The sequence below is a fragment of the Hordeum vulgare genome, chromosome 5H, assembly GCF_904849725.1.
Source record: "Hordeum vulgare subsp. vulgare chromosome 5H, MorexV3_pseudomolecules_assembly, whole genome shotgun sequence".
Classification (NCBI taxonomy): Eukaryota; Viridiplantae; Streptophyta; class Magnoliopsida; order Poales; family Poaceae; genus Hordeum; species Hordeum vulgare.
In genome coordinates, this window is record NC_058522.1 from 17,347,631 (window position 1) to 17,371,856 (window position 24,226).

General features: G+C 45.8%; 1 protein-coding gene and 2 pseudogenes across 1 annotated transcript; all 3 read left to right on the forward strand.

Annotated features, from left to right (window-relative positions):
- The first annotated feature begins 18,448 nt into the window (after positions 1 to 18,448).
- On the forward strand, positions 18,449 to 20,054 carry LOC123397911 (40S ribosomal protein S20-like). Its single transcript, XM_045092431.1, has 3 exons — positions 18,449 to 18,662; positions 18,809 to 18,922; positions 19,690 to 20,054. The coding sequence occupies exons 1-3, from the start codon at positions 18,536 to 18,538 to the stop codon at positions 19,830 to 19,832; spliced, it is 384 nt and encodes a 127-aa protein (XP_044948366.1). The 5' UTR covers positions 18,449 to 18,535; the 3' UTR covers positions 19,833 to 20,054.
- Positions 19,229 to 19,313, forward strand: LOC123400498 (annotated as a pseudogene).
- Positions 19,520 to 19,594, forward strand: LOC123400488 (annotated as a pseudogene).
- Positions 20,055 to 24,226: the final 4,172 nt, after the last annotated feature.

Genomic DNA, 24,226 nt, shown 5'->3' on the forward strand with positions numbered 1-24,226 from the left:
ATGTGAGGAACCGTTCGACTACGTTGGTTCGCCGACTCCACCGAGTTGATCTTCTTCCAAGCGGGATCTCAGGCAAGATGATCATTTCCCCAGATACCATTACTATTATTGCCATGCTAGTTTTACCGTTTCTATCGATTATGTCTTGTTGCCTACCACCTGTTAAATATTAGCCTCTCAACAATGCCATGATCACCTTCAACCTGTTCGACCTAGCAAAGCACTGGTTGGCTATGTTACCGCTTGCTTATCCATGTTGTTAGCGTGCTAGTTGCAGGTGCAGTTGCTTCCATGTGAAAACATGGGTTCCTTGTCATATCACCATATTAGATGCTATTTAATTTAATGCACCTATATACTCGGTAAAAGGTGGAAGGCTCGGCCTTTCTAGCCTGGTGTTTTGTTCCACTTTTGCCCCCTTAGTTTCGGCTACCGGTGTTATGTTCCATAATTGAGCGCTCCTAACACGATCGGGGTTGTTATGGGGACCCCCTTGATAATTCGTTTTAGATTAAAGCTGGTCTGGCAAGGCCCAACATTAGTACTATTTGCCCAACATAATAACTTGATAATATTGAAATGCATAGGGAGCTAGCGCTACCCGAGGAGTAATTCTACATAATACAGGGAGGGCCAGTGCTGATGGTGCTGCTCCAAAACAGAGCACTGTGAAGGGCCACCGCGAGGAAACTCGAGGTTTGGCACTCGTACGCGTAGCTTATCCGTCGTGTCCTGAGAACGAGATAAGCGGCTCCTATCGGGATCGTCGGCACGCCGGGCGGCCTTGCTGGATTAGTTTTACCTTTGACGAGATATCTTGTGCATTGGGATTCCGGTGATGCTTTGGGTAATCTCAGAGTTGAGGTTTTCCACTAGGGAATCCGACGAGATCGCGAGCTTCGTGATTGAGGATTTCTATGCGGCTTGTGGTAATTTGTGATGGACTAGTTGGAGCACCCCTGCAGGGTTAAATCTTTTCGGAAAGCCGTGCCCGCGGTTATGTGGCAACGTGGAAACTTTGTTTAACACTGGTTCTAGATAACTTGAAGTTAACTTAATTAAAATATGCCAACTGTGTGCGTAACCGTGATTGTCTCTTTCGTGAGTTCTTTCTCCGATCGAGGACACGGTGGGGTTATGTCTGACGTAGGTAGGTGTTCAGGACCATTCATTTGATCATGAGTAGTTCACGTCCGTTATGCATAGATATTCCCCCTCTTATTTCTTGTACTCGTAAGTTTAGCCACCAAATATATGCTTAGCCGCTGCTGCAACCTCACCACTTAACCACGCCTCACCCATTAAGCTTTGCTAGTCTTGATACCTTTGGAAATGAGATTGCTGAGTCCCCTGTGGCTCACCGATTACTACAACACCAGTTGCAGGTACAGGTAAAGGTTATTTGACGCGAGCGCGTTGATTGTTCATTTGGAGTTGCTTCTTCTTCTTCTTCATCGATCTAGGATGGGTTCCAGGCCGGCAGCCTGGGATAGCAAGGATGGACGTCGTTCTTATTTTTCTCATTTGTTTTCGTCCGTAGTCGGGCCCTGCTCTTACTCTTGATGATTATGTAATGTACTGATGTGACTCTGATGTAGCTTGTGGCGAGTGTAAGCCAATTCTATATATATCTCTTCTTTTCAATACATGTACTTGTAACGATATCCATTTTACGACACGACGAGATGCACTTCTATCCCTGACGAGGCCTTCGTGCCAAATTGAGGATAGGGTCGCATCTTGGGCGTGACAGCTTCCTCATCCGATGTGTGTACCATCATCTTATTCCCATCTGCATCTAGTTCGGTTCTTTTGCCCAATTTGTGCCATGTCATCTGTCTGGCTGTCTCTTCGACCATGAAAAGACGTTGAAGTCTTGGTACGACTGGCATATACCGAAGAACACTAACTGCGATTTTGGTCTGCCACTTCTCACCCATACCGTTGTCTACCACAAGATACCTGCAAGACTCGCAATTGGGACAATAGTCCAAGTGTGCATACTCCTTCCTAAATAAGACACATCCTTTCTCACATACATCTATCTTCTCATAGGGCATCTTAAGTACACGAAGTATTTTGTCCGACTGGTACAGGTTTGCAGGCATGACATGGCCTTTGGGTAGGAAGCTTCCGAATAGTGTCATCATCGCGTCGTAGCATTCTCTTCCCAAGTTGAACTGAGCCTTCAAAGCCATTACTTGTGCAATTGCATCCAGCTGACAGAGCTCAGTGTGCTCATGGAGAGGACGTTTTGAAGACTCCAACATTTCATAAAAGGCCTTTGCAGATTCCTCCATCTCATATTCCGAATCCCGAGCATCATCAAAGTCTTGCACCATGTCTTCGATCCCAGTACCATGCTCGTCCGTGCGACGACGGACCACCTCAGCTCTTGTGCGTTGTATAGACTCACCATGAAATGTCCACACCGTATAATTAGGCTTAAAACCCCTCCTCTGCAGGTGTTTAATTATTACAGCCTCTGTCGTCTTTTTATACTTGTCGCATCCAGGACAGGGGCAATAGTTTCTTTCCTGGCCATTTGCGAATGCGGCTTTCACAAATTCCTTTGTTTTTACAAACCATTCTTTCATCATCTCTTTCTGACTAGGGTGACCGGTATACATCCACGCACGATCACTCATCTTGCGTAGCTACTAAAGACAGAAGAAATATATTTATATATAATTTAGCATTTATATTCATCGGTTAATCAGGTTCGCCATTTTTATTACGTCCAGGCAACCTACACGCTAATAGGTAAAGATAGGTCCTAATCCCACCCAAGTATGTGTAGATTGGGTTCGTTTTCCCATGCTCTGCTCCGGATCCAACGCAAAATTTCGGCAGCACCTCCCTGCTGTTCTCCTCATACACGTCTCCGCAATAAACAGAGAGATGTGCATCCGGAGAACAACAGGGAGGCACTGACGAAATTCCGCATCGGATCCAGAGCACAGCATACGGGAAAACGAACCCAATCTACACATACTCGGGCTGTCCATGGATAATGTTGGACAATTCGAGAGGATGGCGGTTATAAATATGCAAAGACATGCATATTTATAGATGTCGCCCTTTCGAATGGGAGACGCATACTGGTCACGCATACTGATAAATTAATTTAATTACCTAAATCTAGAAAGTTTCATCCGGAAACCGAGCCACAATAAATGAAGGGGCGGGGAGGAGATGAAATTTGTACTGACCCACGAATGCAGGGGCGGAGCTCGTACAACGCACGGGCAGGTCTTCGCACAGCAGACCTCACAGCCACGAGACAACTATCACATGTAAATCCACCCGATCAACACAAATATTCTAATTATGTCATTTTAGAGGAAAACAAGTCAAGAATATAATATTCATGAGCTAACCAAGGTTTTTATGTCATTTTGTAGCTAAATGGGCTAATTATCTCATTGTTGGGGAAAATAAGGTGAGGATAATAAGATAGAGGAGAATAAAGAGGAGGAGGAGGAGAAGAAGAAGAAATCAAGAAGATGGAGAAGGAGGAGGAGAAGAAGGAGGAGGAGAAGGTATTCTTCTTCTCTTCTTCTTCTCTTCTTCTTTTCTTCTTCTTTTCTTATTCTCCTTCTTATTTTTGTCTCCTCCTCCTCTTCTTCTTCTTCTTCTTCTCCTCCTCCTCCTCTTCTCCTCTTCTCCTCCTCCTCCTCTTCTTCTTCTTCCTATTGTTTCTATTAAGCTAACTAACTAACTAACCTAACTAACCAAGCTAACTAAACCTATCGCTAGACCTAGATAGCACTAAACAGCAAAAAAAATAGAATCTACCAGTAAGTAACTAAAAAAGAATCTAGCTACCACTAACTACCAAACAATAAAAAATCAACTTCTTCTTCTTTTTTCTCTTCTTCTCCTTATTTTTTTATTATTCTCTTCTTCTGTTCTTCTTCTCTTCTTCTTTACTTCTTCTCCTTCTTATTTTTTCTTCTCTTCTTCTTCTTCTTCTTCTTCTTCTTCTCCTTCTTATTTTTTTCTTCTTCTCCTCTTCTTCTTCTTCTTCTTCTTCTTCTTTTTCTTATTTTTCTTCTCCTCCTCCTCCTCCTCCTCCTACTCCTCTTCTTCTTCTCCTCTTCTCGTCCTCCTCCTCCTCCTCTTCTCCTCTTCTCCTCCTCCACCTAACTAACCAAGCTAACTAACTAACCTAACTAAAACTACTAACCTAACTAAATCTACCACTAAAACTACTAACAATAATCTAGCTACCACTAATTAACAAAACGAAACTAAATCTGTAAATTAGCAAAAAAAGAAAAAAAGGACTCATCGGAGGGGGGCGGCCGGGGAGGAGGAGGGTGCGGCGGTGGAGGAGACGGCGGTGGAGGAGGGGGCGCAGGGCGGCCGAGGAGGAGGACGTAAGGCGGCCGAGGAGGAGGAGGGTGGATGGCGGCCGGGGAGGAGGAGGGCGCATGGCGGCCGGGGAGGAGGAGGGTGCGGCGGTGGAGGAGGAGGCGCAGGGAGGCCGGAGGAGGAGGGGACGCAGGGAGGCCGGAGGAGGAGGGGCAGCGGCGCAGGGAGGCTGGAGGTGTGTGCGGTGGCGGTGGTGGTGTCGGGGGTGAGAGAGAGGGGTGTCGGGGTGGCCGTTAGGGGGAGAGAGAGGCACGTGGGGGTGGGGCTAACGGCCGTTAGGGGGGCACCCTCTTTGCCGTCTGCCAGCTCACGGCAAAGAGCATTCAGGCAGACGGCAAAGAAAGAGGTCGTTAGGGGGGAGAGAGGGGCTACGGTGTGGGCCGCCCATGCTCTTTGCCGTCTGCCTGAATGCTCTTTGTCGTGAGCTGGCAGACGGCAAAGAGCTGGCTGATGGCAAATAGTACCTTTGGCATCAGCCTGCTCTTTGTCGTCTGGTTTCTGGTAGCTGATGGCAAAGAGGGTCTTTGCCATCAGCCAACAGACGGCAAAGAAGCAGCAGATGGCAAATAACTGTTTTCCAGTAGTGAAGGTAATCATGAACTTTGAAAATAACAAGGCCAATGAAAGTTATCCCTACAAAATCATATAGTCTGGCTATGCTCCATCATCCTCACACAACTAATGTAAATCATGCACAACCCCGGTATTGGCCAAGTAATTGTTTTCGCACTCTTACTTTCTCAAACTTTTTATAACTATCACGCAATACATGAGCGTGAGCCATGGATATAGCACTATAAGTGGAATAGAGTGTGGTGGTGGTTGTGAGACAAAAAGGAGGAGATGCTCACATTGACTCGGCATATCAAAAGGGTATGGAGATGCCCATTAATAAATATCAATGTGAATGAGTAGGGATTGCCATACAAAGGATGCACTAGAGCTATAAGTATGTGAAAGCTCAAAAGGATAACTAGTGTGTGTGCATCCAACTTGTTTGCTCACGAGGACCTAGGGAAATTTTGAGGAAGCCCATCATTGGAATATACAAGCCAAGTTATATAATGAAAATTCCCACTAGCATATGGTGGTGACAAAACAAGAGGCTCTCAATCATGAAGAACATGGTGCTATCATGAAGCACAAGCGTGGAAAGAGATAGTAGCATTGTCCCTTCTCTCTTTTTCTCTTTTTTTGTTTGGGCTCTTTGGCCTCTTTTTTGTCTTTTTTTATGTGGGCAACTTTGGCCTCTTTTCTTTATTTACTCACATGGTACAATGCTCTAATAATGATGATCATCACACTTTTATTTACTCACAGCTCAAAGCTTAGAAATGACTCTATAGGAAATGCCTCCAGCAGTGTACCGGGATGTGCAACGATCTAGCTTGGCGTATGACGTTGAAACATCTCGCTAGCTATCTTACGATCATGCAATGGCAATATGAGAGTGACGGCACAAGTCATGAGACGGAACGGTGGGAGTTGCATGGTAATATATCTCAGAATGGCTATGAAAATTCCATAGTAGGTAGGTATGGTGGCTGTTTTGAGGAAGGCATATGGTGGGTTTGTGCACCGGAGAGAATTGCGCGGCACTGGAGAGGCTAGCAATGGTGGAAGGTGAAAGTGCATCTATACCATGGACTCACATTAGTCATGAAGAACTCACATACTTGTGGCAAAAGTTTTTATTAGTAATCGAAACAAAGTGCTAAACGCATACTCCTAGGGGAAGGGTTGGTAGGTGTTATCGCGCGATCCCGAGCTCAACACAAAGGATGACAATCAATAGATCAATTATGCTCCGACTTCCTAACATATCGGTTCACCATATGTGCATGCTACGGGAATCACTAACTTCAACACAAGTATTTCTAGATTCACAACACCCTACTAACATAGCCCTTAATATTACCAAATCCATGTCTCAAAACTAATTGAGAGGAATCAAAACTTCTCTTTCTACTCAATGCACATGAAGATGAAGGTTTTTTGCATCCTCTTTGGGTACCTATCACATTTGGGACTACTTTCATAGCATAAGCCAACTACCAAATCACGCACCACCGTGCTCTAAAAGATATAAGTGAAGCACAAAGAGCAAAAGTATCTAGCTCAAAAGATATAAGTGAAGCACTATGAGCAAAAGTATCTAGCTCAAAATATATAAGTGAAGCACTATGAGCATTCTAGCAAAATCACGATGAGTGCATGTCTCTCTCTCTCAAAAAGGTGTGCAGCAAGGATGATTGTGACACAACAAAAATAAAAAACTCCTACGATACAAGACGCTCCAAGCAAAACACATATCATGTGGTGAATAAAAATATAGCTCCAAGTAATGTTACCGATGGATCGAAGACGAAAGAGGGGATGCCTTCCCGGGGCATCCCCAAGCTTAGGCTTTTTGGTGTCCTTGAATTTGGCTTGGGATGCCTTCGGCATCCCCAAGCTTGAGCTCTTTCCACTCCTTATCTCTTTGTCCATGAGAACATCACCCAAAACTTGAAAACTTCACAACACAAAACTTAAACAGAAACTCGTGATAACATTAGCACAAGAAAACAAACTACCACCTCTTTTTACTGTAGCAAACTTGAATTCTATCTATATTGGTGTTGGGCTACTGTATTATCACTTTTCCATGGCTAGTACCCCCCGATACTAACCATAGTTTCATCAAAACAAGCAACCAACTCAACAAAAACAGAATCTGTCAAAAAAAGACAAGTTTGTAGCAATCTGTATACTTCGTATACTTCTGGTACCTCAAAAATTCTGAAAAATTACGACTACCTGGGAAAAAGGCATATCAAGCAGCAGCAAAAAGAATAAACTCAAAAGCTCTTTCTGAATAAAAATGAAAAATCATCTCGTGAACGGAAAGTTTCTGTCTTTTTTCAGCAGGATCAAACAACCATTACCAAGACTAATCATAAAGGTTTTTCTTGTCTCAAACACAAAAAGAAACACAAAAACACAATCACAACAGAATTATGAAAGTGTGGACGCAACAAAACAGAAAGAAAAAGATAAATTCATTGGGTTGCCTCCCAACAAGCGCTATTGTTTAACGCCCTTAGCTAGGCATTGATAATTCAATGATGCTCACACAAAAGACAAGAATTGAAGCACAACGAGAGCATCATAAAGCATGTGAAAATGACATCCCATGCATAGGCATTTTATAGGAAAACAGATTGTCAAGACAACCAATAGTTACCATATGCAAGGAAGAAGAAAGAGACAATAGCAATCTCAACATAACGAGAGGTGATTTAATGATATGAAAGTTTCTACCACCTTATTTTCCTCTCTCATAATAATTGCATGTGGGATCATATTCGAATTCAACAATGTAACTATCACATAGGATATTCTTTTCATGATCCACATGCATGCAAAGTTGACGCTCTTCAAAAATAGTGGGATTATCATCAACTAAAGTCATGACTTCTCCAAACCCACTTTCAATCTTATTGCAAACATCATATTCATCCCACTTAGAATTTATAGTGAAACCATTGCAATCATGCTTTTCATCCAAGGAGCCCTCGTGAATCACTTCATAAATCTCTTCCTCAAAATTTTCAGATTCACGCATCTCAAGCAAAACTCCATAAAGATAGTCAAGTGCACTCAACTCACTAGCAATTGGATCAACATAATTGGATCTCTTAAAGAGATTAACAAGTGGATCAGGTTCCATATCACTAGATTTTCAGCAAGCGAAGATGCAAGCATATTGAAGGCACATGGCACACAAGCAAATAAAGAGCAAGCGAGGAAAAAGGGCGAACGAAAAGGCGAACAAAAAGGCAAATGAAAAAAAAGGCAAACGAAAAAGGAAAATTGGTGAAGTGTGGGAGAGAAAAGCGAGAGGCAACTGGCAAACAAAGTAAATGCAAGAGATGAGTCTGCGACACTTACTTGGATGAGTTCTTGACTTGATCTTCCTCCCCGGCAACGGCGCCAGAAATTCTTCTGCTACAGCAACAGACAACAGTGCCAGAAATTGACACGTTGACGAAGGCTGGGCTTGCGTTGGTTTTTCCCTTGAAGAAGAAAGGGTGATGCAGCACAGGAGCAATAAGTATTTCCCTCAGTTGGAGAACCAAGGTATCGATCCAGAAGGAGGGTCTCGTCAAGTCCAGAGTACCTGCGCAAACACAAACAAGCTTGCACCCAACGCTTCAAAGGGGTTGTCAATCCCTTCAAGATTGTTTGCAAAAGTGAGATCTGAAGGCAGAAAGTGTAACGAAGTAAAAAGTGTAAGGCTAAAAATATGGTGTAGAGTAGACCCGGGGGCCATAGTGTTCACTAGAGGCTTCTCTCAAAATAGCAAATATCACGGTGGGTGAACAAATTACTGTCGAGCAATTGATAGAACCGCGCAAAGTCATGACGATATCTAAGGCAATGATCATACATATAGGAATCACGTTCGAGACAAGTAGACCGATACTTTCTGCATCTACTACTATTACTCCACACATCGACCACTATCCAACATGCATCTAGTGTATTGAGTTCATGACGAACAGAGTAATGCCTTAAGCAAGATGACATGATGCAGAGGGATAATCTCAAACCAATGATGAAAACCCCATCTTTTTACCCTTGATGGCAACATCATGATGCGTGCCTCGCTACCCCTTCTGTCACTGGGTGGGGTCACCCCACGGTATGAACCCAAAACCAAGCACTTCTCCCATTGCAAAAATCATAGATCTAGTTGGCCAGACAAAACCCACAACTCGAAGAGAATTACAAAGATATGAAATCATGCATAAGAGAGATCACAAGAAACTCAAATAAGATTCATAGATAATCTGATCATAAATCCACAATTCATCAGATCTCGACAAACACACCGCAAAAGAAGATTACATCGGATAGATCTCCATGAAGATCATGGAGAACTTTGTATTGAAGATCCAAGAGAGAGAAGAAGCCATCTAGCTACTAGCTATGGACCCGTAGGTCTATGGTGAACTACTCACGCATCATCGGAGAGGTCATGGTGTTGATGAAGAAGCCCTCCGTGTCTGAATCCCCCCTCCGGCAGGGCACCAGAACGTGCCCCAGATGGGATCTTGCGGAGACAGAAGCTTGCGGCGGAGGAAAAGTACTTTCGATGATCTCCTGATTTTTTGGGATTTTTAGGGAATATATAGGCTCAACCCTTATGGAAAAGGACGTCCAGGGGGCCCACAATCCTGTGGGCTGCGACCTCCCCCTAGCCGCAGGGTGAGGGCTTGTGGGGCCCCTGGGGCCCCCTGCGTTGGCTCTCAAGCCTCCTGATCTTCTTCCGTTACGGAAAAATTCTTTTCGGGGATTTTATTCCGTTTGGACTCCGTTTCAAAATATCCTCTGAAAGGGGTCAAAAACATGGAAAAAAGAGGAACTGGTACTTGGCACTGAGTTAATAAGTTAGTCCCAAAAAATATATAAAAGGCATGCAAAGCATCCAAAGTCTGACAAGATAATATCATGAAACCATCAAAAATTATAGATACGTTGGAGACGTATCAATGCCGCGGGCGCGTGCGAGTGTGGTCGGGCTAAGCACGTGCAACGACGAGAACGGAGAGAGCCGGCAACTACTAACGGATGAAAGTTTGAAATCTGGCAGCAACGGAGATGCCGATGCAATGCGGATGATGCGATAAATAAGTAAATCACACGACGAAAACGGAATAAAGGGGGAATCTTCTGGAACGTCGATCTCGGGCTGTCACAGACACCTAATTGTTGAGTTGGAGAGAATTATGTTCACCTTGTATTGGATTGTCACAATGGTACACTTATATACAAGAGGTCCACTCGCCCCTATAACTTAGGCACGCATGCCATGTTGATCCTAGAATTGAGGATCTATGCATACACATACACATACACATACATGTACATGTATTTTAACACCCCCCCTCAGCCGGAACTCCGTGTGCAAGGACGTTTAGGCTGGACCGGAATTCATGAAATACTGTGATGAGGATGGAACATGCAAGACGCAAACTTCGCCAAGTGCCACACGATCTCTAACGAAATGTAGATCAATCTCCACGTGCTTAGTGCGTTGGTGCTGCACTGGGTTGCAGGCGAGGTACGATGCACTGATATTGTCGCAATATACAAGTGTGGCACGATGAGGGGGATGCCGTAGCTCGTGGAGAAGTTGGCGTAACCAACATGTCTCGGCAACGCAATTTGCGACGCCACGGTACTCAGCCTCAGCACTCGATCTGGAGACGGTGGGTTGGCGCTTGGAGGACCATGAGACGATGTTAGAGCCGAGAAAAACACAAAACCTAGATGTTGAGCGACGGGTGTCCGGGCAGCCGGCCCAATCGGCGTTGGTATATGCAAATAGATCAGAGTTAGAAGCTTTGTAAAGCTGAATACCGTAGTGAGATGTGCCATGAAGATAGCGTAGGATGCGTTTGACGAGCTGCATATGAATGTTGCGGTGCATGCACAAACAGGCACACCTGCTGAACCACATAGGAAATGTCGGGCCTGGCGAGCGTGAGGTATTGCAATGCGCCGGCTAAGCTCCTACATTTGGTGGGATTGGTTAGAAGAGCACCCGAGGAGGAAGATAGCTTTGAGCTAGTGTCGATGGGTGTGGAAACCGGCTTGTAGTTCAACATTTTGGCTCTCTCAAGAATCTCAAGGGTGTACTGTTGTTGGCATAGAAAGAGACCCGAGGGGTTTGGTGTGACATTGATCCCAAGGAAGTGGTGGAGATCACCCAAGTCAGACATGGAGAATACGGACTTGAGTGATTGGATGACAGAGTGGAGTGTTAGTGGTGAACTGGCGGTAAGGATAATGTCATCCACATACACTAATACGTATGCAGTGGTGGATGCGCGATGAAGAATGAACAACGAGGAGTCACTTTGGGATGCCTGAAACCCTAGAGAGAGCAAAAAAATTCTTGAAGCGAAGAAACCACGTTCGTGGTGCTTGTTTGAGCCCATAAAGAGAATTACGAAGTAGGCAGACGTGATCGGGACGAGAGGGGTCGACGAAACCTGCCGGTTGTGAGCAGTAGACCGTCTCATGGAGATCACGTGTAAGAAGGCATTCCTGACATCCAGTTGATGGATAGGCCAAGAGTTGGAGGTGGCAAGACTCAGAACAACGCGAATCGTGGCAGGCTTCACCACCGGACTGAAAGTTTCATCATAGTCCACGCCTTCTCGTTGAGTGAAACCACAGACCACCCATCTAGCTTTGTAACGAGCGAGGGAGCCGTCCACATTGAACTTGTGTCGAAATATCCACTTCCCCGTGACCACATTAACACCTGCAGGCTTAGGCACCAAAGTCCACGTAGAGTTGTTCATTAGAGCATTATATTCATCTAACATTGCTTGGCGCCAAAGGGAATCTTTTAAGGCAGATTTGTATGTTGGAGGGATAGGTGATATGGAGGAGGAAGTAGTGTGGGCGAGGAAGAGGCGCTTTGGCATGCAGAACCCGGCCTTCAAGCGTGTACGCGTGGAATGATTGTTTTTGGTTGGTGCTACAGGAACTGCTTGGCGCGGGCGAGGCGGAAGAGGCGTAGTGGGCGACTCAGAATCCGAGGTAGATTGTGTGGGACCCGGGACAGGCGAGTCAAGCGGGTCAGGCGGGAAGACGAGGTGGATCCGGTGAGCTCGGTGGAGCAGGTGGGAGTGGCAATCTTCGAGGAAGATGCGGGAGTGGCGGCAGGTGTGGGAGACTGGGTAGGTGGTGTGCACGTGTCGACGGCTGGTGGGGTGGACGGCGCCCGAGACGCGGAGTGGGTGGGTGGCGGTCGATCCGAGCGGATGGGGTGGGGCCGACGAGGCGATGGCGCGTCAGTGGTAGTTGCGGGATCCGAGGCTACCGAGGTAGGTGGGAGCCATGCAGGAGGATTGTTTGTGGATGTGCTGGTTTGTGACATGGGTGTGGGGGGTTCGTAGGGAAAAATTGTCTCGTCAAAAATAACGTGCCGGGAGACGATCACACGGCGATTTTGTAGGTCATAGCAACGGTAGCCTCTGTGTTCGAGGGGATAGCCCAAGAAGATGCAGCGGGTGGAGCGAGGGGAGAGTTTGTTTGCAACCGTGGCGGTGATATTTGGAAAGCACAAGCAGCCGAAGACCCAGAGATGATCATACGCTGGAGGTGAGCCGTAGAGGAGATAGTGAGGTGTGTGGTTAGCGATAGCGAGGGAGGGTCGACGGTTGAGAAGATAGGTGGCAGTGTGGAGAGCTTGGACCCAAAAGGGTGGGGTGAGGCATGCTTGAAAGAGGAGTGTGCGAACGATGTCGTTTGTAGTGCGGATGAGGCGTCTGGCTTTACCATTTTGAGGTGAGGTGTGAGGGCATGAGAAGCGGTAGACAATGCCATTGTTGGATAAGAAGGAGTGGAGGGAGGTGTTGATGAACTCGCCGCCATTGTCGCATTGCATGCTTTTGATTAATTTATGAAATTACGTGTGAACGTAGGTGAAGAAACGAAGCAAAACCGTCGAGGTGTCGGATTTGTGGCATAATGGAAAAGACCACGAGTAGTGGGTGTAATGAGATAGTATTGAAAACCAGAGAAGCTTACAACTGGGGATGTCCACAAATCACAATGAATTAAATCAAACGGCGTGGACGATTATCTAAGTGAGGAAGAAAAGGGGAGCCGTGGTTGTCGACCGAGCTGGCAAGCATTACAAGGGGCATGCGACAGCTTATTACATGAGCTAAGGAAATCTTTAGATAACACGGAGAATGACGGAACGCCAGGGTGTCCGAGACGCTGGTGCCAGATATCCAACGTGGAAGTGGTGGCGGAGAGCGCAGTAGGCCAGGTGGTGCGGGAGCCGAAGAGAGGGCAGAGGCCATTGAAGCTAGTGGAGATCAGGAGCACCTTCCGCGTGCGAAGATCCTTCACAATGAAACCATAAGGGGAAAATTCAATAGAGCACAAATTATCACGAGTAAATTGCCGAATGAAAATGAGATTAGTGACGATGTTTGGAGAAACAAGAATGTCACGGAGGGTGAAAGGGGTTGGGAGAGGGTAGTGGAACCAGTAGCGGTGATGGGAAGGCGATGCCCATTGCCAACAAGAACGGTAGACGGAACAAAATGCTTTAGTGAAGAACTAGACGAGGAGAGGATACCTTGGTTGCCGGTGATGTGGAAGGAGGCACCGCTGTCGAGGAACCACTCAGGTGGTGGGGCGGCGTTGGGAGTACCGTGACTGTAGGCGGCGTTCAGCATGGTAACGTGATCCCATGATGTCGGTGGTGGTGGGTAGTACAGCACCGACGGGTAGTGAGTGGCATGCGGCTGGGGCACCGGATGCTGGATCGGGTAGGCATAGGCGTGAGATCCCGGACGAGGCCCGAGAACACCAGCCGCGTTGGGGGGCACCCAACCGGGGCGCGGAGCAGGGAGAGCCATGCCATATGGAGCGAAGTAGCCGGTGAACGGAGCCGTCGGTGGAGCGGGAGCGGGAGCGCGGCCACGACCGCGGCCACGGTCACCCCGTCACCGTTGCGGTCGCCGCGGCCAGACGTGGAGGTTGATGAGGTGCGCTCTGGGAGCGATCATAGGCGCGATCGTTGGAACGATCACCCTGACCACGACCACCGCCGCCAGAGCTGGTGGAGCTTGAGGAACCACCGCTGTGTAGAGCGAACGCCGAGGCGCCCTCCTCGGCGGAGCGCTGGGTCATGGACTCCTCTGCCAAAGTAACCGAGGAGAGAACGACGTCGAAGGGGAGCTCCTGGTCGCCAAGGACGACGCGAATGGTGTCGAGGGGCTTGTCGAGGCCATGGAGGAATTGTGTGGTGAGATCAATCTCACAGACGGGGTGATCAATATCGGCAAGGCCATCCGCGAGAAGCTTCATGCGGCGGGCATACTCCGCGACGGGAAGATCACCCTGTTTGAGATTGTGATATTGACGATTGAAAATCATGAAGCGCGTGGCACGATTGAAGAGGAAGTAATCCTGGATCTTCTTCCAGATGGCGCAGGATGTGGTGGCACCGACCACGTGATCCACCATGGAGTCGGCGAGGGTGGCATAGAGCCAGAGTGCGACGTGTGCGTCGAGCTCAAGGTACTGAGCGTCGGCGTTGGGGGGAGGTGGGTGATCAAGGAGATAGGTGACGCCGTAGCGGACGAGAACCATGAGGAAGAAGGACTTCCACTTGTGATAATTGTGATCTGCAGGGTCGAGGAGGAACTTGATGTGGTTGGTTATGTGGTCATTGAAGATGGGGTGGCGGGGCGGCGGTGGGGCCGCCGGAGGCGTGGAGGAGAAAAGTGGAGCAAAGGTCGACCGAGGGGCGACAGATCCAGTCGCTAGGGAGGCGGCGGTCGTCTGAAAGACGAAGGGATGAGAGGCGGCGGCAGAGGTTGCGGAGGAGGCCGCGGAGGATGCAGAGGTGGCTGGTGCGGCCGGTGTTGTAGAGAGCAGAGGGGCCGGGGAGGAGCCGTCGGGGGCGGCGTCGCCGGTCGCATGGGAGGAGCCGTGCGCATCCATGGCGAGGGTAGCCTGGTGTCTGATACCAAGTTGGAGAGAATTATGTTCACCTTGTATTGGATTGTCACAATGGTACACTTATATACAAGAGGTCCACTCATCCCTATAACTTAGGCACACAGGACATGTTGATCCTAGAATTGAGGATCTACATATACACACATACATACACATGCACAGGTATTCTAACATGTTGAGCCTAGGAGTCTTCCTGGTTTGATAAACCTTACAGTCTCCGTGTAAGGGAAAACTTCCTGCTGACTACATCTCAACCTTCCACTTAGGGTAACCAACGGGGTGCAAGAAGTATATACATCATTTCTTCATCAATTGCCCCTCCGGCAGGGTACCAGAAAGGGCTCCGGATGAGATTTCTTCTACCCAGGGAGTTGCGGCGACGGAGCGGAAGTTATAGGTTAACTTTTGGGGGTTTATGGATTTATAGGATTTTTTAGCATTGGAATCACGTTAGCCGGAGCCACGCGGGCCCGTTTGGTGGTTCTTCGCTTCGGTATTTCATATTTTCTCTAGAAAAAATCATAAAAAAGTTTTGGCGATTTCGAGAACTTTTACTTACTGCACAAAAACAACACCATGATAATTCTGCTGAAAACAACATTAATCCGGATTAGTTCTAAATAAATAATAAAATGCATCAAACCATATAAAAATATTTTAAACATAGACAAATATGGCATGAATACTTCATAAGTTATCGATACGTTGGAGATGTATCAGTGTGGAACCTCGAAATCCCTGGTAGAATCAAGCACTTTGCATGGAAAGCTCTCAATGGATCACTCCCTTGCTTGATAATCTCAGGGATAGGCACATGCCTCTAAGCCCACAATGCCCGATCTCTAAGGTTGGAGTTGACTAGTTGAGGATGTCCATCATGTCCTCTTGACTTGTCGGCTGGCTAAAGAATCCGGTTTGTACTTGGACTACACGAAATCATAGCAAACACAGTACAAGAGGATCGTTCGGGTTGGTAACGTTGGAGATTTTGGCGACGAATTATTCAGCCCATGAGGGTTTGCAAATGAATGAGCTAGTGATGGTAGCATGATGGTATATTTGATGGCAACGCCGTCAATATGTGGAAGGGCAAACTATCCAAAACCCGGACATATCTTCAATCTCAATTATAGTCCTTGCGATGAACTACCTTAAAGCTTACTCATCAAAGCAGCCAACAAGGAAGGAAGTTTAAATATGGAAGAAGCCATGTTGTGATGTCATCAAGTTCAATGTAGATGCAGCTTTCCAATACTAAACATTGTCACGTGTGCAGGTGACGTTGCCCGTGATGGAAGAGGAAATTTCCTAGCTGCATCAACTTGGTTTCTCCCACAAACCGGCTATGTTGATTCATCAGAGATCACAACGATAAATGGATTATACCTAGCAGGAAGAATTGGGTGCAATAAAGTTGATATTGAAACATATTACATTTTTGCAGCACATGCAATGCAACAAGCTGAACATTATGTGGGCTTGGATGTGGCAATTGTGCTCGATTGTAAGGAGCTAGTAATGGATTTTGTGAAGGTCCCGTACACCCACTGTTTGCGCAAAGCTAATGAAGTTGCTAGTGATTTAGCAAAGAAATCCTTCAGCAAAAGTACTTATAAATTTTGGGACTCTATGTTCCCAGATTTTATTTCTTACTAGACAATTCGCCGTGCGTTGATGCGGGAAATTGTTGGTAATATTTTTAGATGTACTTGCTTCTATGAAACGTGAAAATTACAATTGACAATATGAACATGAAAATACAAATATATGAGATTTATTATATGTGGTTAGTTTATTGCTGCAAAATAGTTTTGCATAATAAGTAGCATAATGCGAGGTTAAAATTTCTTGGAGTTGTCCACGCACGTGTCTTCTTCATTGAGAAAAAATGGACATAAATAGTGACGATGACTCTCTCCTCACGCATTACCAGAGTAACTTTGTTAAAAAGTGCATAATTAGTTGCTAAATCTAATGAAAAAAGTAAGTATAGGCTTAAAGATCAATAAAAAAAGCTTCTAAAAATAAAATAGCCTTTTGAATTATAGTTAAAATGTCATTTCGAATAAAAATGTGAAGGATGACTAACATGAATATATGACGTTGCAGCGTAACATGCATAGACTAATGCAAAAATAATTGTAATTCGTAAGTTAAATGCATGCCTCGTTTATGTGGTATATTTTGCATGGTTTAATGAGATAGAATATGCATTGGTTAGTAGGACGTTGAGATGAACACTTTGCATGTTAAGAGAATTGAAATCAATTTTTTAAGAATGTAAGATTTCCACGTAATGACCTTTTGATTATCTGAGAAATAAAATCTTGATGCTTTTAGAAAAAAAAACAGGGGAGGAAACTCCCGGGTCCCTCCCATCCAACGGACGACTCGTCCGGAGCGTCGTCCGGATCGCTCGGGCAGCTGCTTCGACTGCCGTGCGACCCTCCTGCGCAGCCTCCAGCCCATACAGAAACCCTCATCCTGCAAGGCAAAACATAGCAAGGTCTATCCATCCCCAGCGCCGCCGCCTCCCCTCCTCGCGCCCCAAGAACCACCGGCTATCCGCATGGTTGTTCTTCTCTCATACATGCTGATTGTACACACGCTTAATGCATACATTTGGTGTTGTTTGATAGTGGTGTATGTGTTGAGACATGTTAAGCTGAGAATCTGTTTGGTAGCTTGCATCTGTTTAGACATGTCGGCCGACACTATAGCAACTGGCATTTTCAAATAAGTCAAAAAAATATTTCAAAAATGCGAACATTTTTTGAAACATGGGAAAAATATATTTTTTGAAAATTTAAAGATTTTTAATATTGCAACTTTTTGAAAGTTCAAACTTTTTAAAATTTATATATTTTTTCAAAGTTTGAATATTTTTTGAAAATCTAAAATTTGAAAAATCCAAACATTTTTTGATTTTTTTGAAAGTTTGTATATTTTTTGAAAATTGTAAAAAAAATTAAAATCTTGATTTTTTTTTAAAATGTAACAACTTTTAAAAACGGGTCATTTTTTGAAATTTTGATTTTTTTAAAGGATAATTTTTGGTATTCTGAAAATTAAATTATCTTTTAGAAATTTTGAACATTTTTCGAAACACATTGTCCCTCGATTCGCTCATTCATGTTGACCAGTGAACGGCTTTTGTTGTGTTAACTCTTCATGGCTAAGAAGGTATTTGGGCTGAGCTCATATATTGCTAAGAAGGCCCCGTGTGCAGGCTACAAAACACTCAAAAGTGAATCGAAAAGGAAACTATTGAGTTCATGCATCCTTCATGTACTCTACCAAACACATCCTAAGATTCCCACGTAAATGGCCTTTTGATTACGTGAGAAATAAAATCTTGATGCTTTGAGAAAAAAGAACAGGGGAGGAAACTCCCGGCTCCCTCCCATCCCATCGGACGGCTGGATTGCTCGGGCCAGCCGATCCGACGGCCGCGCGACCCTCCTGCGCAGCCTCCAGCCCATACAGAAACCCTCACCCCGCATCCCGCAAGGCAAAACATAGCAAGCTCCATCCATCCCCAGCGCCGCCGCCCTCGCCTCCCATCCTCGCGCCCCAAGAACCACCGGCTCCCCTCCTCCCCCCGCCCGCAGCCATGGCGACCGAGCTGGCGTACGCGCCGCCGATGAAGTCCGGCAAGGCCGGCTTCGAGGGCCCGCAGGAGGCGCAGCACCGCATCCGGATCACCCTCTCCTCCAAGAGCGTCAAGAACCTCGAGAAAGGTAGCCTATTTCTCCCCTCCCTGCTTGCTTCCTCCTTCCGATGGATGGGTGGATCCCCTTCTTCTTCCTCCTCCTCTTCTTCTGGTCCTGTTGATTGATCTGACTGACGCGTGCGTGCATGCGTGCTCCTTGTGTGCCGGCGACAGTGTGCTCCGATCTGGTGAGGGGCGCCAAGGACAAGCTGCTCCGGGTCAAGGGCCCCGTCAGGATGCCCACCAAGGTGCTCAACATCACCACCAGGAAGTCGCCGTGCGGAGAAGGTGACAGACACGCTTCCCTCGTCGTCTCTTAATTTTTTTTTACTTCGTTTCTGTGTCCTGAATCCTGAATGCTCGCGCTCTCTATAGATCAGGCTGCTTACGGTTTAGATGATATGGCAGTAGATTGGTTATATGGGCAGTTCGTTGTTGCTAGTTGTTAGCCAAGAGATCAACTGTCCCAATTGAAGTTCATAGCCCATAGGATTTTAGTAGTGATCGATCCTATAGCCGTGATGATATGGTGTTATTAGTAGTGGTCAGCTGTTTGCTGTTAATTTTCGTTTGGACTCTGTTTTATGATGGGCTGCTCAGATGATATGCTAAAACAACAAGGTGTTCCTGAGATTTCTCTTTGAGGATTACAAAATCGAGCTTTTTAAAGCTGATGGCTAGCCCCTCCAATGCTCTGTTTTCTTCCAAACACTTGTCCTCTACTTGGTAATGCAAGCGATATGTTACAAGCGCAGTCCTCTGGATATGTATGGTTGTAATTTACTTGCACAATTTTTGTTTACCAGGACCATATGATTGCCACTTGTGCTACAAACAGGATTAGTCATTACCAAGAATGAAGTAGTTGCACTTGGCAGATCAGCTGAGCAAATGATGATTCCACATGCTGTTTCTGATACATTGATGTTTCGTAATCGAGCTTTTTAATACTGAAGCTCAGCCTGACAGATGTTTAATCTCTTGTGAAATCCTTTGGCATATGGCTTATTGTGGCTATACTTGTACTGATAATGCCATCTTCCTTCGGTGTTTAGGTACCAACACCTGGGATCGGTTTGAGATGCGGGTGCACAAGCGGGTGATCGACCTCGTCAGCTCCCCGGACGTTGTCAAGCAGATCACCTCGATCACCATCGAGCCCGGTGTTGAGGTCGAGGTGACCATCAGCGACCAGTAGAGAGCTATGCCTTTCTTACAAGTGTGGAGAGACCAGCCAACCAAGACATATTTTTGAACGTTTGGTAGTATATCAACTGGGTTTTGTATGGGTTGTTAGGTTCTTTGCCTTGTGATTCAGAGTACCTCTTGTCGTCTGAGATATCATCTTGAATTTTCGTCGCCCTTTGGTGTGTTGCGCTGGATTGGATATTTATACATGGCTCACTATTGACGTGTCTGAGATTTGGTGTCATCGGTTGTCAAAATTTCCATTAGTTCATCCACTCTGAGGACATTGCTTCAGCTAATATAGGTGCAGTATTTATAAGAAAAGTATTATAACCTGCAAAGGAAAAGCAGGAAAAGCAAACAAAAGCTATCTGAGGGACCTAAGTAGCTAATGCCTTCAAAATTCCAAACATATTTGTGCTGATCCACTTTATGGATCTAGCAGTATCTGCAATGTGGGTTACATTGCTTTATAGGGGATCGCCCTCTCCTCTTTCTTTTCAAGCCTTTTGTGTTACAGTTTCAATCATCTCTCAATGTTGGAGAGGCACCATCTTCACCTGTAATTTATAGCCTACATTTGAACTGATGAACAAAAATCCCCACAACGCCATGGTTTGCAGCACTGCTTAATTTTACTTATAAAAGACACTAGGACAGCAGCCTTTCTCAGGTCATCCACGTCGGCTATGAATAGCAAACGCACCACACGAGAAAAAAACGACAACAAGGGGTGAAGCGAGCGGGCAGCAAAAGAATGACCTAGCTAGCGTCTCCCCCGCGTCCCTCGTTCCTCTTGCCGCCGCCCCGCCTCCGCTCCCCCATCCCTCGTGACCGCCTCGCCCCTCCGCCTTTAGCACCTGCTCCTCTCCCCCTTCCCCGCCTCCGGATCTAGACCACGTGATGTGGACGAGGAGGTGATAGCTCAGGAGGCTCCTGCCACATAAAGCATGTTGTCTTTGATTTGCTGTTGTGCTAGGTATATATAACAGACTAGCCGACTTCCTCCTCTCACGCACCACACTGACGCTAGCTGTTGGTTTATACCGGGTACAGGGGTTTTTCGTTACGGAAGAATATGGAACGTTCATTAGGAGTACATGTTTTATGAGGCTATGTCTTTGCCACAGGTATGATACTATCGCTGTACCTGAATTTCCTTGAATAATGGAACATGACATGGCTAATAAGTACTTGCACTGCACTTCTGAAGCTTTTTTTAACTGTTGGAGGTACGAGAAATTTTTTCAACCTTGATTAAGTTTGAAGATTTGAAAAGTTATGTCATGTGATACAACCCTCCTTTCTAACTGTGCTATGAAAGTGCTTGAACCTGCATTTCATCTCAGAATGGCAAAATCTCACCAATAGATCATCATTCAAACTAAACTGAACTTGATGGAGTTCCATCCATGCGTAAAACCCTCCGTAGGGAATTTAGCTCATGGCTAATCAAGTAGGTGGTTGCTCTTAGACTGTGCAGAGTACTGGAAAATAGGCAAACACTAAATAATTATTTTTGGGAACATATCTTTTGTTTGAAGTTCTGCCATGGTGCTTCCCCATTCAGGCAGGGTGGAGGCGGCACACACGGGCACCTTTGCTAGGCAGTCCACATGATGATCGTGTGATCCATATGAGGATAGTAGCGACACCGGTGGAACCCCCTTCTAGTCGAGCCCCACCCCGGTGGCTGCGCACACAGGAGGATAGCTTGAGTGACATCTACCAGTTTGTAGAGATGTTGACAAAGATATATATGTTAAGACGAATAAGATTTGATTTGCTTGGAAACAATGGTGAACTTGTCTGTTTCTCTCTCAAAATAGATTTTAGACTATGATTTTAGTCTTATGGTTTAGATTCTAGATTATTTAAAGGTGGTTATATGGACACAAACAACTTACATTTGTGTCATCCTGTTGTAACTTGACTTTGTTGTGATTTTGGGCCAGCAGCTCTTCATATAGCTTTTCATGTGATTCGACCCTGAATTACCCAGGCTATTTCTAAGCCGTGCTCTCATTTGGCCCCCTCTTGAATTTGATTCACGCTCCAGCACTCCTCATGGATATATTATATTTCAATGCATGTTGTTGATTTAGATGGCTCATGTTGTCGATTTAAAGTAGCTCGAGGTTTCACATAAATATGACATCAACTTTGATCAACTGTGGTCGGATGCGGTCTCCTCAAGCCATGCCTTCACGGCTCACGCTGCTGGCAGACCTTACCACCATCACCACCATTGGGGGAGGCCCCTAATTGAGACACAGCTCCGCCAGATTGAGAGGCCACTGACCACACCAGATATAGGTACGGTGTGCTTCATTTTTTTGTTGCATGTTGCTTCCTAATTTGCATGTGTTAATTAGCGATATGTCATGCTTGCTTTGAGTTCTTGGTTCATGGAATAAATTTGTAGTGTTGCAAGCTTTAGATTTCATAACCTACGTAGGTATCATCACCTTATGTCCTTGTCCATTTTACTTTCATTTTTGCTGTCTCACACCATTGGCTTGGTGGAATCTTCAAAAGTTTTTTTGCTGGTGGTGTCGGTTAGTGCGATAAAAAAATTAGCTGCCGTAAGCTTGTTGTATCGATTATTGAAAGGTGGTATTTCCTTGGTCATGAAAGGTACATGTGTGTATTGTAGAAAATTTCAATGTGCTCTTTCCTTTGTGTTATGGAGATTTGGAAAGTGGAAATCACTCTTTCGTCAGTCAAAACATTTACTTAAGTAGTTTCACTTCCATACTTATTTTTGTTGGAAGAAGAATGAACTCATTATTGAATATGCGATAATTGCATAGATTATTAAATTCCCTTCATAATATGCCCACGCTTTGGATGGTTTTGACTTTCGGTTAATTGTTGTCACCATTTCCACATTTGATTTGTATGCACAATCTAGAGTTATCCAACACTCAGACTGTGCAGGTAGAGATGATGACTCATACTGTCGATGGCACCATGAATATATATATGTAAGGCTTCCTATGCTATGAGTGTCTATATTATATGTATTCTCATTTGTCCAAAAGAGTGAACTTTATGTTTTCTTAGAGTGTACATTGTGTTAGTCCCACAGTAGTTCAACAAACAAGTTCAGGAGATGGACATATTTTTTGGTTATTGACTACAGTAATTCCGTTAGTTGGAGGAACTGACACTATAGACAACAGATTCTGGCATATATATCAGGTGACAGTGATGTCGCCGATGTGCTACTTCTGTTATGCAACAAAGCATGATCATCTTAAAGGTACATTTCTGATAACTACATCTCTAAGTCATTCATGGATCATTTTCTCTATCTTATGCTGGACGAGTCCAACATCCTTTATCTCTGTGTTGGACAACACTAGCCTTTATAGTACTGTATATGGTTTGAGGTTTGTCTTGGATCATTCCTCCGGGGTGATAACAAACCTGTTCATAATGTAGCCTGAGCCACAGTTCTAGATTTTCTACCTTGTATACCACTACAACAAAAGATACTTTCTATGAGACTTTTTCTTCTGTTGAGTAAATAGGCAATTTTCCGAGTAGATTAATCCACAAAATAATAACTAGCATGGCATTGACTAGACTAATGACATACTGATCTTGAGCTAACCTAGCACATACTACGCATATAGTGGATACATCTATGCAAACAAGTAGTACTGCTAGAATAAATACGAACAAGAGGATAAACGAGTCATACCCTCCAATCGGCCAGTTGGCCGTAGCAGCAGCAGCGGCGGCAGAGGCAGTATCCTCTGCCGTCTTCTTCTCGGCTTCCTCGCGGAGACGATCAGCTTCGCTTGGTGAAGACATGGCGATGACGAGGGCGACGCGGACGTAGACGAAGCAGACGGACGGAGGTGAGCAGTCGCGTGATCGCTCCCCAAAAACCTAATCGCCCCTCTCCCGTACAGGAACCGGAGAGGCGAGGTTTCGGAGGCCTGCTCTCCCGTCGACCGTGTACGCGGTAAACGGGACGGAGTCGCCGGCGGCAGCAGTAGTTCAAGGAACGAACGCGTGAGGCAGATGTGATCTGATTTCGTGACGGCTAGGGTAGGCGATCGCGTGCTTATAAAGGCGGCTGGGTGGAGAGTCCGAGTCGGTAACGATCACGATCCGACGTCTCGGATCGTTTCCTTGTCCGTTACGTATTCTCCGTTCCTGACCGGCAAAAATAAGCGCGTAGGTATGAGCTCGGCTCGGCTCATTCCCGCAACCCGCGGCGCGTCGTGACGAGGCGAGGCGGGCGGCGGAGGAGGAGTGCGCGAGGGCACCTTCTCTTCTCACTCTCCAATAGCATGTGGAAGAGAGACCCTTATAAAGGGGTCCAAACTCTCCTCCACTAGCGGGGTGGGACTAAACTCCCACCACCTTGCCATGCCACCACCTACATGG

Coding starts and splice junctions, on each gene's coding strand:
- LOC123397911 (XM_045092431.1), top strand. CDS start 18,536: ATGGCGACCGAGCTGGCGTACGCGCCGCCGATGAAGTCCGGCAAGGCC. Junction 18,663..18,808: donor CGTCAAGAACCTCGAGAAAG/GTAGCCTATTTC, acceptor TGCCGGCGACAG/TGTGCTCCGATCTGGTGAGG. Junction 18,923..19,689: donor GAAGTCGCCGTGCGGAGAAG/GTGACAGACACG, acceptor TTCGGTGTTTAG/GTACCAACACCTGGGATCGG.